Raw genomic sequence first — 16889 nt, 5'->3', positions numbered from 1 at the left:
AGTTGCCTCCGCTTCTGAGACCATCAATCCGTGCATCTTATCATGTGGCTTGCCGTGCATGACACCGTGGAGACTCACAGCATGTGGAGGCTCATATTACCCTCCGTGATCCAAGCACAACTTGCCACGCACCCCATTGAGAACCACTTAATCGCTACCACAAGGAGGTTACCCCCAAGTGACTCTACCATCCCTAGCAACCGGGCCAATTTGGTTGCTTAGGAGACCTGGCTGGAGTCACTCAGCACTCCCTGGATTCAAACTCGCAACTCCAGGGGTGATAGTTAGCGTCAATACTGGCTGAGCTACCCAGGCCCCATAAGATCACACTTTTAACAAAGTCAGACCAGATTCATGGTTCTCAAAAAATGTTTAAAAAACACTAAATAGGTTTTTAGTCACTGTACCTTTGGTACATATTAATCTGTTTTTCATCATGAAAAAAGCCATGGAAGCTGGCATGACGTTAAATCACAAACAAACTTTTGTGTTACATTATTACATTCCTGCTTTTTATGCATACCATTAAGTGATATTTGAAAGCAGTTCATTAGTGATGAATCAATGTTATCTTGGTTTTCTCAGTTCCAGTACATATCAAAGCACCAGGCGGGCCGTTGCAGTGAAATACATGCAGGGAGAATGGGAGGGGGAACTGGGAACTGACTACATCACCATTCCACAAGGACCCAGTGGCAGCATCACCATCAACATTGCTGCAATTCTAGCCTCGAAAGGCTTCTTCCTACCCAGGATCAATTGGCAAGGCATTCTGGGCCTTGCATACCCTCTCCTGGCTCGAGTAAGTCAGATGGTTGTGTGTTACAGAGTAGGTTTATTTAGGAAAGGTGTGTTACTTAAAGCTGGGTGTAACTGTCTGTTTTATCTCAGCTAGGATGTTAAAGTTTTGTGTCACAAAGGTGTGGCTCATCTACTCAAACATCAGTGGTGTTTTAAGTTTGATAGTGGTGTACTCCATAATATACTCTTGAAAGTCTACACAATAGTATAGAGCATGTAGATTTGGCACTTTTGCCAATAATTCATGGAAGTAAATAATAATAATAATTAAAAAACAGTTTGAAAGACTTACTTTGGATTTAAATTGTTTAATATTTCTCAATTTTATTTTATTTTTATATGTTAATTTATAACTCACTCATAAAAGTTTCCAAAAAGTACTATGATGCTACTACCAGATGTACCACAGCAGACAGCATTCTTTGAATTATCCTGTTGTTCCATGTAAAGATAGTAGATTAATGTGGAAATTGGTCAAATTATCAAATTAACATGGTATAATCAGATACATATGATACCATCACTGTACCATGGTACCACCCAGCTTCATAAATTACCTTTTGTTTTTTATTAATGGGCAATCATTTCCCTGCCTTTGATTTTCATGAACATTTTTACTATGTCATTTTTGTCACTTTGATTTGCATTTATTTTCTGACAGTTCATTTCTGGCCATTGTACTGCCTTTTTTAAGGGTTGTTTGTTTAATCAATTGGTGTTAAATGTTTAGTCAGATGATAAATTACATACAAGTTCAAAATTAGCAGATTATTGCAAAATGCCAAAATGGTTCAGATGATTGAAATTTAAATGAATTGTTTTGTTTCTTAAATCAGATATTATTTGTCTTTTCCTCTTTTCAGCCTGACCCATTGGTGGAGCCCTTCTTCAATTCTGTTGTGCGGCAGACCGGTATACCAGATATGTTCTCTCTGCAGATGTGTGGTGCAGGAGTCTCTGCCAGTACCCCAACTGACCCAGCTAGTGGCAGTCTGGTGTGTTCCCAACCCCAAGTAGATCTTCAAAAATACACACCCAATCCAAAATAGTAAAACTGGTCTCACATCTTCAACTGTATTAAACAATGCAACAGTTTAATCCAATGAATCTTTGAAATGCATTGTGATCCAGTCACTCAAACCATATTTGGAGGTAGTGAAGGATTAAGATAGCTACATCAGAATTTGTAGTGTTTTATAGCAAATAGCAAATTTTGGCCATACAATGGTTTGGATAGAAAATGCGCACACACACACACATCTTTTGTAAATAAAATACGGTTAACCGCTTGCTTTGCTTGGGTGTTAATAGCACAATTTTAATTGTGTCGGTCAAGTAAAAATATAAATTTGAGAATAAAGTGCAATCTATAACAAGCCTAATTTATATAGAAAGGAGGCAAGTTTGCACGGGAAAGAATGACAGTGATTTAAAAAAGCAGTGTCATTTCAGCACTGACTACACCTGCTTTAACTAGATTGCGGGATGTTAGTGAATAAGAGGTGGGTTTTTGTGCTGAAATACCACGTTTAAAAGTGGCGCAAATGTTTCGTGAATCTGCCCCTTAATATCTTGTCATTTTGCAAGTTAATGTTTATTGTTTTATGGATGTTTACATATTTTGCTGGAAAACATGGCATAAACACAGAGGTAGAAATTATTTTTTAGCAGTTTATGTTGGTAGTTCCATGCCAGAATAAGAAGCAGAGTGGACCAGACTTTGTCAAAAGAGCACAACAGTGCCCAGTACTTTTTCACCTGTCCTGGTTCCAGAGGCATTTTCAGTAGCCGATCATCTCCTAACAATGCCACATGTCAAGGTCTAGGTAGATTAGATGGTAAGCAAACAATCAGTTCTCGTAGTCAACATGTTGAATGCAGGAGAGATATGCAGGAGTAAAGACCTGAGCGACATTGACAAGGGCCAAATTGTTATTGCCAGACCAGGGACAAACCGTAATATGACCTAGTGTTGTGTGCCCAAGTCTCATCGATGCACGAGAGCAAAGAAGGCTATCCCATCTGGTCAGAACCGACAGAAGGTCTACTTTGACAGAATTCACAGACAAATTTAATAATGGTTAAGAGAGAAATGTGCCACCTACCTAAACATTGTTGCAGACCAGGTACACCCCTTCATGGCAATGCTATTCCCCGATGGCACTGGCCTCTTTCAGCAGGATAATGTGCTCTGCCACACTGCAGACATTGTTTGAGAATGGTTTTAGGCACAAAATGAAGAGATCAAGTTGTTGTCCTGGCCTCCAAATTCCCCAGATCTCAATCCGATTAAGCGACTATGAGATGTGCTGGACCAACAAGTCCAATCCATGACAGCTCCACCTTCAAACACACATGATTTGAAGGATCTGCTGCTAATGTTTTTTGCCAGATACCTTAGGACACTTTCAGGAGTGTCGGTGGGTCATTGCTGTTTTGGCAGCACGTGGAGGACCAACAGCATATTAGGCAGGTTGTCATAATGTTTTGGCTAGTCAATGTATATTTAGTTTGAGAATGTAGGGAGTCCGATTCAATTGCATCATTAACAGTGCGACATTGATGTGGCTGGTCATTGCTGCCCTAGTTTGTCGCCATTTGTACTCCCTGATTGGTGGACATTCCCCCTTAGAATCATGGATGGTGTCCTTTTTCACCAGGATATCTGCTATTAAAAACAATTTGAAGTTTCAAACACAAATTGAAATAACGGGGACTGATGGTTTCAGCAGAAGCGCATACCATTGATTATCAATCACAATCATAATTGCACAGTGTGTCTCACATGTACTATAGGGCAGCGTGTGTCATTAGTGAGAAGCTAAAGAGTGTCCCCACAGCTGGCACATTCTGTTAGCAATATGGTAGCGCTGGAAATGGAGACGCAGTGTATCCTGCTGAGCAGAGCAGATAGGAGACGCAGTGAGGTGGGGTGTGTCCTGTGTCTAACATTGAACCATGTCCAAAGCCTTTCTGAAATATTTGACTAGCCTCCAGGCCCGGATGAAGATTCCAGAGGCCCCTGGGCACAATGTCTTCCCTGAATTTCACCGGAAGCCAGTGTAGAGATGCTAAAACCGGAGAAATGTGGTCCCTCTTTCTTGACCCTGTTAAAAGCCTAGCTGCTGCGTTTTGAACAAGCTGTAGGCAGGATAACGCAGTTTGGGGCAGACCAATGTACAATGAGTTGCAATAGTCCAACCTAGATGTGATAAGTGAGTGGATCACAATTTCCAAGTCTTGATGGGAAAGAATATTTTTTATTTTAGTGATACAACTAAGGTGAAAAAAGCTACCCTTGACAACAGCAGGAGTCTAAAGGAGTCTAAAATCACTCCAAGACTCCTCACATGATCTTGTACATTTGGTGACAGAGGGCCTAACTGGGCAACCAGGCCAGGTAAGGAGGATATGGAGGAACCTAAAATAAGAACTTCGATTTTTGCTTTCATTTAATTGTAAGAAGTTGATTGCCAGCCAATGTTTAATCTCTTTGAAGCAATTTAGGGTGTTCTCAGATTAACCATTCTTGTCTACACTTACTGGGAAATAAAATTGGGAATCATCAGCATAACAGTGATAAGATATGCTGTACTGTGTAAAAGAATGGTTCATCTGAGAACACCCTAAATTGCTGAGAACACCCTAAATATCCAATGGGATAATCCGGCCCAGCTAGCTTCTTAATTGATCAAATGGCCAGTTCTCAGTCAATATTTTTAGATTGTCTAATGATTTGTTTTCAGTCTTTTTGCTTCATCCAATATTCAGATTTTTTTCTTTACTTTAGATTGCATGTTTGAAAAGCACAGAATTTGATGTCAACCGATACTGCATTTTTCCTGCACGATAACTGAGGTGGTGGAAGAGGTCGATAACTGGGGATTTTTTTCCTTTTCTTTAGGGACATCATCTATCAAGTCAAGTCAAGTCAATTTTATTTGTATAGCGCCTTTCACAACACACATCGTTTCAAAGCAGCTTTACAGAATATCAGCATTAACAGACGATAAAACTGTAATGTCTATAAAGTCGATTAATCATCATTGTGTAATTTCGATAAAATACGATTTTTAATAGTGTTTAAAAATAATTAAATGATAATTGTATTAATAACCCCAGTGAGCAAGCTGTAGGCGACTGTGGCTAGGAACACAAAACTCCATAAGATGTTGATTAATGGAGAAAAATAACCTTGGGAGAAACCAGACTCACTTTGGGGGCCAGTTCCCCTCTGGCTAACATTTTGAATGTAATGTAAATATTAATTATGTATAGTTAAAATCATGGTTTAAAATTATTAAACTAAGTGTTAAGGGTCAGTGATTAAACATCGATTGTGTTTGAACTGTAAGATTAATGACCAAAGTCTTTGAAGTCCATCTTGATTAATTGCAGAAGTTCACATAGATGCAATTGTCCTTGTTAATTGGCTGATGAAGGCTTTTGTTGGCAATAGTTAGTCTATGCATTCCATTTCAAGATCGTAGTCCATCTATAGACCGAGGTGATGCAGGTTGGAGTTGGCATCATTTCATCCTCTGAAGTCCGTCATAATAGATTGAAGTGATGTTTGGATGGCACCGGCTGCATTTAGTCATCATCATTCTGCGACATGTAGCAGTGGAGTCCAACATGAAGCAGGAATGGTGCTGGATCCAGGATAGGAGTCCCGAGGTTGAGACAGGGAAACAAATAAAAAGATGTAAGCGTAGATGCCATTTAATTTATTGCAGAGTAAGAGATCATGCTCAATGTTTCTGGTTTCTGGTTCAGAAACAACTTGAATCAACAATGAGTGATGGTTATATAAATAATTGTTAAATTATGTTCATTCAGTGTCCTCATATTAATAATGCATTAATCCAGTTTTACAGTAATTCATAAACAGTAATATTTGTACTTACATTCATAAGATGACTTTACCAGATATGAAGTTGGAGACGTGATGTATGTGCTCACAGGGCACATTGCTGTATACTCACATTTGTCTGTGCATGTACTTGCTTCAAATTAGAACATTATGATTATCTAATCAAAATAACAAAATTAACATGAGGATATACTGTAAATATATACTGCCATTTGTCATCAATATTGAATAATTTTATTAAATAATTATAGTAAGTGCCATTAGTATGGACTAGTTAAGTGCTCACAGAAGAGATGTGTTTTCAGCTGTTTCCTTGATGTTGAGATGGTTTCAGCATATCGGGTGGAGGTTGGAAACTCATTCCAACACAGAGGAACAGAGAAAGTGAATGATCGTGAAATGGACTTTGTGCCTCGTCATGATGGAACCACCAGGCGCTGCCCATTCATTGGCCGCAGAGAACAAGTAGGGACACGGAGGAGTAAGTTGAAGAGGGTGCTGTTCCATTGGCTGTCTTGAAGGCCAAAATCAAGCCTTGAATTTAATGCCGACAGATAGGTATGCAGTGGAGTAAAATCAAGAGGGGGATGACGTGAGCCCTCTTTGGTTGATTGAAGACCAGATGCGCTGCTATATTCTGTCTATACTCATCTGCAGGGGTTTAATCGTGCTTGCTGGGAGGCCAGACATCAGAGCATTACTGTAGTCCAGTCTAGATTTGAAATAACTAGCGCTTGGACCAGAAGCTGCACAGCATTTTCAGACATCGCGAACCTGAAAACCGGGCAGTTGATGAGATGTGGGCTGTGAAATCAAGCTGGTCATCAACCACCACTCCCAGGTTCTGGGATGTCCTGGTTGGCATTAATGTAGGTGACTGAATGGCACACCCCTTCCTTTGATCATCATCGCCCTGATTCTTCAGAGGGCTGTTCTGTCAGACCCACAACTGTAGAGGCCAGGAGAGAGGAGCGCGACTATCCCCGTTTGGCAAAGCATAATAAAGAGCCTCATCACTTCTGCCTTTAAATGCAGAGGGAGTCTCTCCTCAAGAGGCTAGCCTAGTCCCCTGTGCAGGGGACTCGTGTCCTCACAGGTCCAGAAATGGAACAGGTAGGGTTCCAGCACAAATTAGATGTGCCTTCAACCCACTCCCCGAAAATTCTCAGCATAAGTTGGATATCTCGCTGAGGATTGAAGCATGCGTCGCGGCTGCCATCCCTCTCACCCGCCATGTGCCCATCCAGGGAAGCCGAGCTGCTCAGTGAAAGCTGCCGCCCCTTACGCCCTGGACCTAGGAGGGGATCTGGTTGTTCATTGTGTTAAAAGCAGCAGTCTGGTTAAGGAAAATTAAGACAGATGATTTGGAATTAGCTCTCAACAGTCACAGGATTTCAGCTACTGACAAGAGGGCAGTCTACATTGTTTGTTCTTTTTTTAAGCCAGACTAATGTCTGTTGAGTAGGTTGTTCTGTGAAAAAAAAGACAATTGGAATACAACATTGTCAATGAAGCTATAAACACAACAAATCACCACAGTGTCAATGATTGTTTATATTTAACCTGTGAATCATACAACAGAACCCTCCAATTCTGCCCAGAGGAAGAAAATCTGCATTAATTTCTGTTGATAATGGATAGATCTAAAAATAGCTATCAGCACCAATTAATTAGCAAAAACAAAATATCGGTTGACCTCTATGTGCAATATACTTACTCTGCTTTTATATATATTTCTCATATCTGAAATGTGTTCAGATTTTGTATTTTATTTACTTTAATTACAGTAATTTACATTTATTTTGCTCTATTATATTATTATATGGGTTCAGATCTGGTGAATGTTTGTACAATAGGGATTGGGATTGTCTTACTATATAGAAAATAAAGTTGATATGCTTGAATCATTTTACAAATTGATTTTGTTGTGCTATTTCAGATCATGGGAGGGATTGAACCAACTCTGTACCAGGGTTCAGTGTGGTACACCCCAGTCCTAGAAGAGTGGTTTTACCAGGTAGAAGTCTTGAAGCTTGAAGTTGGAGACCAAAATTTAAACCTGGACTGCAAAGAGGTACACAAAATTGACCATTTACACATTACAAATAAAAAAATATGATTTTCAATTAATTTCACTATACCGTATTCCCAAAAATAATTTATTAGGTAACAAAATATCAAACTCAAATGATGCTAGAGCTTTTCTCAGAATTGTCAAGAGTTTTTTTTTCTTTTTTTTTTTTGTAGATATATGAAGTCAATTTTCTCAAGTTCATACAGGTGTCCTAGCAGAGTAATCACAGGTGTAGTTTATCACATTATCTATGGACATATTCCTGAAAGTGTCCAAATACATTTTTGTCTTAGTTTTGAATGAGATGGAATATAAGTTCTTATAGTGAAATATTTGGCTTGATGGGTGTGCTATTTATAAAATAAATGGCACTTGTTTTTTTTTGTTGTTTTTTTTTTATCAACTAAGTTGACAATATTCATGATTGAAGTTCAGTCATGAAACTTTACATGGAGTAAGCTGATAGGTCTTTTGAACATCTGTTAGTCAATCAACTAGCATACTCTCTCTTTGCCTAACATTTACATTGCTCAGATGTATGCAGATAAACGGTTTTCACTGCAGCATGCCACAAGAGTTGTTTTTCTCTGAAACCCTCCTCCTACCCAGCTCCAGATCTGCTCAGTGAGATTGTACAGTAGCCCTAAAAAGTTTTTGGACACTTTTTTCCACAAATCCTCTGAACATTTCAGAGTTTACAATTTCATCAATTAAGACAAGCTCAATGACACCATTGTAAGAGAGAAACAGCCCCAAATTTTGACGTTTCCACCTCTGCTTGACAGTAGGGCTGAAATGATTCGTCGATTTTATCAACAAAGTCGACAATAAAAAATAGTTGACAAAAATTTTCATTGTCGAACAGTCAGTTGATCTTATTTAACATAACATGAGATCACATGAAACACTAAAGCATCTCGCTCCTGATTGAGGAGACGAAGAAAATACAGTTCACAGTCCAGAATCACTCTAAACTTTACAAACATATTCAGGTAATATAGATCGCAATGTATGAGGGAATTATACCAACAAAAAAAAATGTTTTTTAATAAGTCAATACAGAAGCATTGTCTGTCAGGTTGTTATTGTGTTTTCTACTTATTTTTAACTCTTATTTTGAAATGTATATGAATAACCCCTCTGTCACTCACTCAATGTTGTGTCACAAGTGACACAAGGGGTCCCATTCAAAAGCGCCACGCACTAGTCTGTGTTACGGGAACTGCTGAGACAGGAGCAAGCAGGCTGCTGCGAGGAAACTATATCGGCTGCACGTAACCCTCCCCAACGCCCCCAAAAAATGTCATATACAGACCTTAGGTTCCCAGCACCCCTGAGAGGGCAACAGGTGCTACATGACTAGCATGGGAGCAAGCCCTGCAGCCGCAGCCTTTTCTCTCTCTATGTCTCTCGCATAGAGTGTGAAGCGGCTTGGAATATCTTAATGCTATGAAATGTGTCAGGGAAGGTGGTCTTTCCAGGTCCTATTCTTTCAGGGGGAAAATACCCTGTGGAGGCCACATCCTGCCCAGGCTAGGGGGGAGGTAGCATGTGGCAAATACACCATGAGGGTTGTGAAACCGTACGTGGGAGCAGCGTGGTGGTAGATCCTGCCTAATGAGGGGGAGCTCTACAAATATGGTGACCGGGGTCGGTGGCACTGCCCAAGGGAGACGCGGGTCCGCCGACAGGTGTACTGTACTGTGGAAAATACATCACGGGGAGTTGCCTGAGGAGAGAACTATGCCTGTGGAGCCCTACCCCAGTACAGAGCACCTGTGGCTCGTAGTGGGTCTGGACACGAATTGCTCCACTGAATTCGCAGGACAGAAGGCTATTGAGGAGAACATCCAGGAAGCGACGCTTAGTGGCTAACCTGGGAGAGAAGGCGCACTGGATCAACTTGGTGAAGGGCGCTGTGTGCAAGCGGAACATCCGGTCGGTTGTGCCGCATTACTGAGTTCTCCCAGCTCGGACCTGCCAAAATATGGGATGAGACCAACTCAACCCTGACATTGTAAAATCTTGCAAATGCATTGCCTAGCCTGCTGCTCTGCAGATGTCTGCTAGGGAGGTGCCATTGGCCAGTGCCCACGAGGATGCCACACTTCTTGTCGGCCTGGGTCTGATAGGCCAGTGAGATGGCGTCAACGACCCAGCGGCTCGAAGGGGGTTCCTTGAAGGCCTGTGACAACCACTGAGAGATCCCAGGAGTGGAACAGGCTTTGCCGGGGAGGATTCAGTCTCCGGGCGCCTCTAAGGAACCTGATAATCAAGTCATGCTTACCCAAGGACTTGCCATCTACTGCGTTGTGGTGGGCTGCGATAGCAGCTACATTCACCTTCAAGGTGGAGGGGGACAGACTCCCCTCCAGCCTCTCCTGCAGGAATGAAAGTACTGACCGAACTGCGCATCTCTGCGGGTCTTCGGCTCAGGAAAAACACCAATTCGTGAATGAGCGTCTTAGATCTTGCACGTCCCGTCCAGGGGCCAGATGTGGAGGTTCCAGAGGTCTGGGCACGGGTGCCAGAGGGTGCCCCATCCCTGAGAAAGAAGGTCCATCCTCAGGGGAATTTTCCAGGGAGGTGCTGTCGTGAGGAGCATAAGTTCCGAGAACCAGGTCCGGGTGGGCCAGTAAAGGGCCCTGTGACCTTCTTGGCTCTGAGAGTGAGGTCAGTGGCAGAGCGCAGTTCCTGCAGCTCATCGGGGTCGGGACTACCCAGGTGCAGATCTTTGAGTGCCTTGACCTGGAGAACTTGCAGGAGAGCCATGGCATGTCCCATGGCCTGTCCAGTGGCGCTGTAGGCTTTGGCGGTCAGTTATGATGTCATCCTACAGGCCTTGGAGGGGAGCACCGGGTGATCCCGCCTGGTGGAGGCGTTCTCGGGACACAAATGGAACGCAACTGCTCTGTCCACCTGGAGGACCTCCGAGTACCCGTGGGTTGCCACACCGTCGTAGTGAGAGCGGATGAGCAAGGAGGTCGGTTGCAGGCAGTGAAAGGTGCCCTCCATGACATCGTCAGCTCATCATGCACCTCCGAGAAGAAAGGAACCGGTGGGACCCGAGGAACCAATCGTCTAGCCGTGAAAGCTGTGCAGAGGACAGAGTGTTCCAGTCCAACCCCAAACTGATGGCGGCCTGGGCAAGTATGTTGGCCTCAGATTGGGCATGCCAGTCCAGTTGAGTCTTCCGCGTCAGACGATGGAACGCTCTACGATGCAGCGGTGAACGCATCATCCAGCTCGGGGGGATCGAGGCAGTAAACAGACTGGCCATGAGGCGAGCTGCTCTCACCTGGAGGATGAGAAATATCTTTCTTCCACAAAAAAACAGCAGTATATTCTGGCCACTTAATTGAAGTTTTATCAGGTTTTTCACTCTATTGATATATTAGCAAAATTCATCATATTTCAGGCATTGGAGCAATTCACCAATGATGCCTTAAATTCAGTCTGACAGACTCATTTGGCAATACATTATACATGCATGATTAACACCTATGAATATTGTCAATGGATATATTTGTGATAAACTTGCATCACATGAGCCAGTGTCCGTCTATATGTGAAACTGTACGTCACAAACGCATGAAGACACATCGACCCGATATCATATTGAATTTGTAACAATGGACATGACATGATGGATGAACAGAGGCAGAGATATAAATATATTTAGAATATAGATTTGTGAGTGCACAGTACACGTTTTGAGCGTACACACACTTTTATAAGCGAGAGCAGGGAGATTTCATAGAGCAGCATACATTTGAGAGAGCGCGTTCAATTTTGTGCGAGAACGAAGGAAATCCGCATGTGAGCAGACTGATTCGTGCTTGCGCAACCAGTAGGCTACATAGGTGTGCTCTTGCATGATATACATTTGTTCAAGGCATTTAATAGTATTTTAATGCTATAAAGCTACACTCTATTAAGCTGTACTATGGTCCATTAAGCAAGTAATTTTCATTTATCTTGGCAATACATTTTTATTGTATTTATGTATCTTGATTTTACTCCACGCCTCCCCTGACATGCTCTGGCACTCTCCTGGGGAGGAACGCCTCCCAGTTTGAAAACCAATGTAATTGTAATGCAATGATTTTACATCCATAGAGCAGCAAGGATTGCTTTTTGTTTGATGAAGGCTTTGACCGAATTGTGTCTCCCTTTTTTCTTCCAGTATAACTCAGATAAAGCCATTGTGGACAGCGGGACAACTCTATTGCAACTACCTGCAAATGTGTTCAGTGCTGTGGTGGAGGCCATTATGCTAACATCATTGGTATGACCTTCCTAATTGCAGATACATTTTTTTATTAGTGCTGTTAGTGGATTGAAATGTTGCATGATTTTTCAGATTTAATCATGATTAATTGCAGATTTTGAAAGTGCTGGGATTTGACTCTATATACAGCTTTTCCTGTCAAAATGCACAAATGTTCTTCTTAGGAAAGAAATCTAAACAGTATTATTTAGCAATAATTCTTTATTAACATTTTCCAAACAAAGACTTAAACAGTATAAAATTAGAAATGCACTAAAAAAGCACCAAGTGGCTTAGCACTTTGCTACAGCAATTGTGAGGCCACATCAACAAATCTCATATCAGGGCATTAACGCACTCCAACACAAGTGTTAAAGGATTAGAAAATGAAAATTCTCTCATCATTTACTCACCCTGTGCAAGTGATATGATATGACAGCAGCAATAAGAGTAGTATTGGTAGTATGCCACTCCAAACATGATTGTTGTTTGCAGCGCTTCACTTCAAAGTGATGATTAAAGGGATAGTTCAACCAAAACTGAAAATTCTCTCATTGTTTACTCACCTACATGCCATCTCAGATGTGTAAGACTTTCTTTCTTCTGCTGAACACACACAAATATTTTTAGTACAATATCTCAGCTCTGTAAATCCATACAATGCAAGTGAATGGTGATCAGGCCTTTGATGCTCCAAAAAGGAGATATAGTCAACATAAAAGTAATTCATGTGACTCCAGTGGTTTAATCAATATCTTCTGAAGCGATCCAATTGTTTTTAGGTGAGAACAGACCAAAATATAACTCCGTTTTCACTATATATCTGGACAGCAGGCTCCTTGGCGATCATGATTTCAAGCTCAATAACACCTTCCAGATGTTGACGCACGTGCAGAGCACTAGACGGCGCTATAGGAAGTGGAATCAAGCTTGAAATCACCATGGAGACTGCTGTCAAGATGTACAGTGAAGGAGTTATATTTTGGTCTGTTCTCACCCGAAACCAACTGGATTGCTTCAGAAGACATGGATTAAACCACTGGAGTTCACAACATTTAGAAGCAATCCAGTTGGTTTTGGGCGAGACCCGTAAATCCTTTTACAGTTATCATGACATGCACATTCCTCATTTCATATTCACCATCATTCATTAATTATTATTCATTGCATTTCATTTACAATACCCTACAATGCTTCCTACGCATAGTTGAACATCGTCTGATGTCTAAAATGCTGCTGATGTTTTGATATAATGATGTACATGTAGTAATGTGTAGTTAATGCAAACCAAAGTTATTTTTTTCCTATCATTATTTCCATTCAATGATGTTCACAATGTGTTGCAGATACAATAAAACAGATAGTTAAAGATGTGTTCTTATGATTCATCATGAACTAAAGTAAAAATCTTGGACTATCTATTTAACTTGAATATATGCTATAATATGCTATATTTATTTATTTTCTTTAGCATACTTTTTACATCATTACAACAGTACCTTGAAAAAGAGAATCTGACCTCTGCTAAATAACAGTGATACAATAAATTACAAAAATAAAATGAGAACAGACAATTGTGTTAATTTGATTAATTTGTGATAATCCTGTTTTTAATCAATATGGTGCTGAAACTTTTCCTTAAAGATTATTTTCAAGAAAGAAGCACTTAAGAACACACTATTTTCTACATTAAGCAGTGCAAATACAGTAGACAGACATAAAAGAATGCATGATGGAAAGATGAGGATTTTTTTTTTCTCCCCAAAAAATAAGAATAATTAAGAGGGAACAATTTTATTTCATCAGAATTAGGGCTGTCAATCAATTAACATTTTTAATCAAATTAATGACATGGTGTCCCGATTAATTAATCGCGACTAATCGCATTTAATCGCATATAAAAATATTTTCTGAGAAAGCCCCTCATATAAATATAATTCAATATATAATGATGAAATAATTATACATAGTTATCTTTAAATATTAAAAATAAAAGCACAATATATATATATATATATATATATATATAATAAAAATAAAAATTGATGCATTACATTCTTGTAGCAGAAGAGTTCATCATTGATAAGACAATATAAAAAGCAGCTTTAGAATACAACATATTGTTTACTACCATATTATTGATCATAAGTCAATCATTGGCATACAGTTCACAGCAATCCATTTCACAAGTGAATTTGTCAGTCAGTTCGAGATTTATTATGAGGGCTTGTTTAGTCAATTTACACCTGCGTCAGACATGCTTGTGAAGCGTCTCGTGTGCGTTGCGTCATAAACATCAATTTTTGTTTTAAGTTAAATATAGTTTAATACTTACATAATGAGATCCCTTAGTTCGGATTTGCGCTCCATCAAGTGTTTTGAACGCAAGAACGTAACGCATGTCTGTGTTGTTCTGCTGCTCAAGGGTGTTTTCTTCACTGTATAAACTGTGCATTGCCACACACCTGGAGTTTCACTTACTGCCCTCTGGAGTAAACAGGTGGTACTAAAAGCTTGAATTTCTCAGGAATCTTCCATATCATTGCGGGCATTGCGATTAATTGCGTTAATAATTTTAACGCGTTATTCAAGTAAAATTAATCGCACTGAATTAACGTGTTAAATCGACAGCCCTAATCAGAATACATGGCTACTTTTGAAAGACCATCAATGAAGAAAAATACTTTTTGTGCGCAGATAGAGTAGTTACAGCATTTACCAACAGGTCTAAACAACCAATACTAACCAGCCAAACCTTGAACACTTTTTACTAACTCTGCCCTCTCTTCTAGATTCAAGACTTTTCTGCTGGATTCTTTGATGGCACCAAACTTGTGTGCTGGATGAGAGGGGAGCCACCATGGAGGCTTTTTCCTAAACTCTCAATTTACCTCAGAGCAACAAACAGCAGCCAGTCATTCCGCATCTCCATTCTGCCACAGGTAAGAACCAAATATGGCTGTAGTGTAGAGCTCAGAACTTCCAGATTTGATCATTTGGTTTTAAAATGTGTCAGATAACTGCCTCATTGCCCAATCAGTCAATGATTTAACAAGCAACATTTTGTGTATGATGCCTCCTCAGATTTTTGGCATAAACCATCGCGTCAAGGACAGTTTAAATTTTTCTGTGGAGTTTTGAGATGTTATAGCTACTTACCCTCTTCTGCATATTGTGGTGGTGTGGCAGATTGGCACATTAAGGAGAGATCCGGTGATTAACACAGAATCCAGTGGCACATTGTGGTGAACTGGCTCTGTGTTCTGGAGCTCAAGTTTTTGGTAATGGCAATAGCAAACTCAATAAGCAGTGGCGCGAAGAGAAATTATCCATCCCGTCCGTGCATTTGTGGATCTTTGATCTAGCTTGAGGATTCCCACCTGTTATTTATGACCTCTTTGGGTATCAGACATACGTTGGCTGCACTTGCTAATCCCCAGTGTTGCCCGCACTATTCCCGGTTCGTACAGTGAGTTTTGGAAAGGAGGATGTGGGTCATGGTGTCAAATAATGGAGATCTCCTCGATCAGCCTCTCCTCTTTGACTCTGCCCCTTTGGCGGGGGACAGGGAAGAAGATTTATTTGGAGATTTTTAGAACAAGCCTTTTCCCCATAGAGTTTTCCCATAGAGCCTGTTAAAGGTTTCTATAGGTTGGATATGCATAAGATAGAGGAACTGGGGATGTACAGCCCTAAATACCAACCGTAAAAAACAGCCTGATACCAATGTTTGTGCAATTGTACCGAGCACTGACTCAATTAGGACCCAGTGTGCTGTCAGATGGACACACAGCTGCTTTTAAATGCTTACACATTTATTTGAACGTTTGCTTTGTTACTCCTTTTACACTGAAATGCACAATTAATCAAATTAAACTCTTGATATGTCCTAGTGTGATTATTAAACTGCGAAATGCTGCAATCTTAGTCTGCATTCATGCTTCATGAGCTTTAAATGAATGTGTGAAACAGACCACTCATACACTGGGAACTCCACTGTCATAGATATTCAACCATTCACAATCATTTGTATGAGATAAAAAAAAAAACAGAGCCCTAATCCCATGTGAAGCACATGTAGACTATATATTTATATAATTAAATCAAAGTATTTGCGCTTTAATGATCGCATTTGGCCGTGTATCAAACAATTTTTCCATCAGAATAAAAAAAAAAGCTTCTGTCAATCTACACATAAAAAAGCACGATTAAAAAAAAACTAGATGCCTGAAATTGAAACAAATATATTACAACTGTATAGTAAAATGTAATATTCACTGTAGTAATATTAAATAAAATAAAAAAATAAAAACTAATTTAGTTGGGTCCTGCTTAAAAACACAATGCATACTGAACTGAGAAACACTTGAGGAAATCATTAATTACTTTTAATGTATTATTTAAATTGAAATTTAACTTTAAATAGGCTATTGAAGTGTGTTCAAAAGCACGTTACCTTATTGGAATATTTTTGCTGTTGTATCGAAATTGGTATAAAGAACTGTGAAATTTCACTGGTATCGGTACCGACTACTGATATTTTGGTATCGTGACAATACTATGGCAGAGATAATTCAACTCCAGTTCATCCAGCCCTGGTCCCTCCTGCTATTCAGGGACTTGCTTTCACTATTGCAGGGGGAAATATTTCACCCTGTCCTGGACCGAGTAGCTAAATTTGAGCATCACAGGTTTATACTCAAGGGTGATTGAAACAATTCAGAGCATGAGGGCTGCCTCAACGTGCTTCGCATACAATCGGAAATAGAGTGAGTTTGAGCAACAGTGCTTCTTCAGGAATTTATGAATAAGGGCAGAGCCTTTTCCACCGTCAAAGTTTATCTCCTGGCCATCTAGGCCTGTCATGTGGG

General features: G+C 40.3%; 1 protein-coding gene across 2 annotated transcripts in view; it reads left to right on the top strand.

Annotated features, from left to right (window-relative positions):
* The window catches only part of LOC127629872 (beta-secretase 2-like), a 39543-nt gene that overhangs the window by 20568 nt on the left and 2086 nt on the right, over nucleotides 1–16889 (top strand). The window contains exons 3-7 of one of the 2 annotated variants that reach the window (XM_052107155.1): nucleotides 586–802; nucleotides 1665–1796; nucleotides 7614–7748; nucleotides 11935–12036; nucleotides 14811–14960. In XM_052107155.1, coding sequence (XP_051963115.1) covers nucleotides 586–802; nucleotides 1665–1796; nucleotides 7614–7748; nucleotides 11935–12036; nucleotides 14811–14960 — 736 coding nt within the window. The remainder of the gene's footprint in view (nucleotides 1–585; nucleotides 803–1664; nucleotides 1797–7613; nucleotides 7749–11934; nucleotides 12037–14810; nucleotides 14961–16889) is intronic. The other variant, XM_052107156.1, reaches the window with a different exon arrangement.

The sequence above is a fragment of the Xyrauchen texanus genome, chromosome 36, assembly GCF_025860055.1.
Source record: "Xyrauchen texanus isolate HMW12.3.18 chromosome 36, RBS_HiC_50CHRs, whole genome shotgun sequence".
In the NCBI taxonomy this organism is placed as follows: Eukaryota; Metazoa; Chordata; class Actinopteri; order Cypriniformes; family Catostomidae; genus Xyrauchen; species Xyrauchen texanus.
Note: the sequence above shows the minus strand (reverse complement) of the source record. Positions and strands in the feature narration are given on the sequence as shown.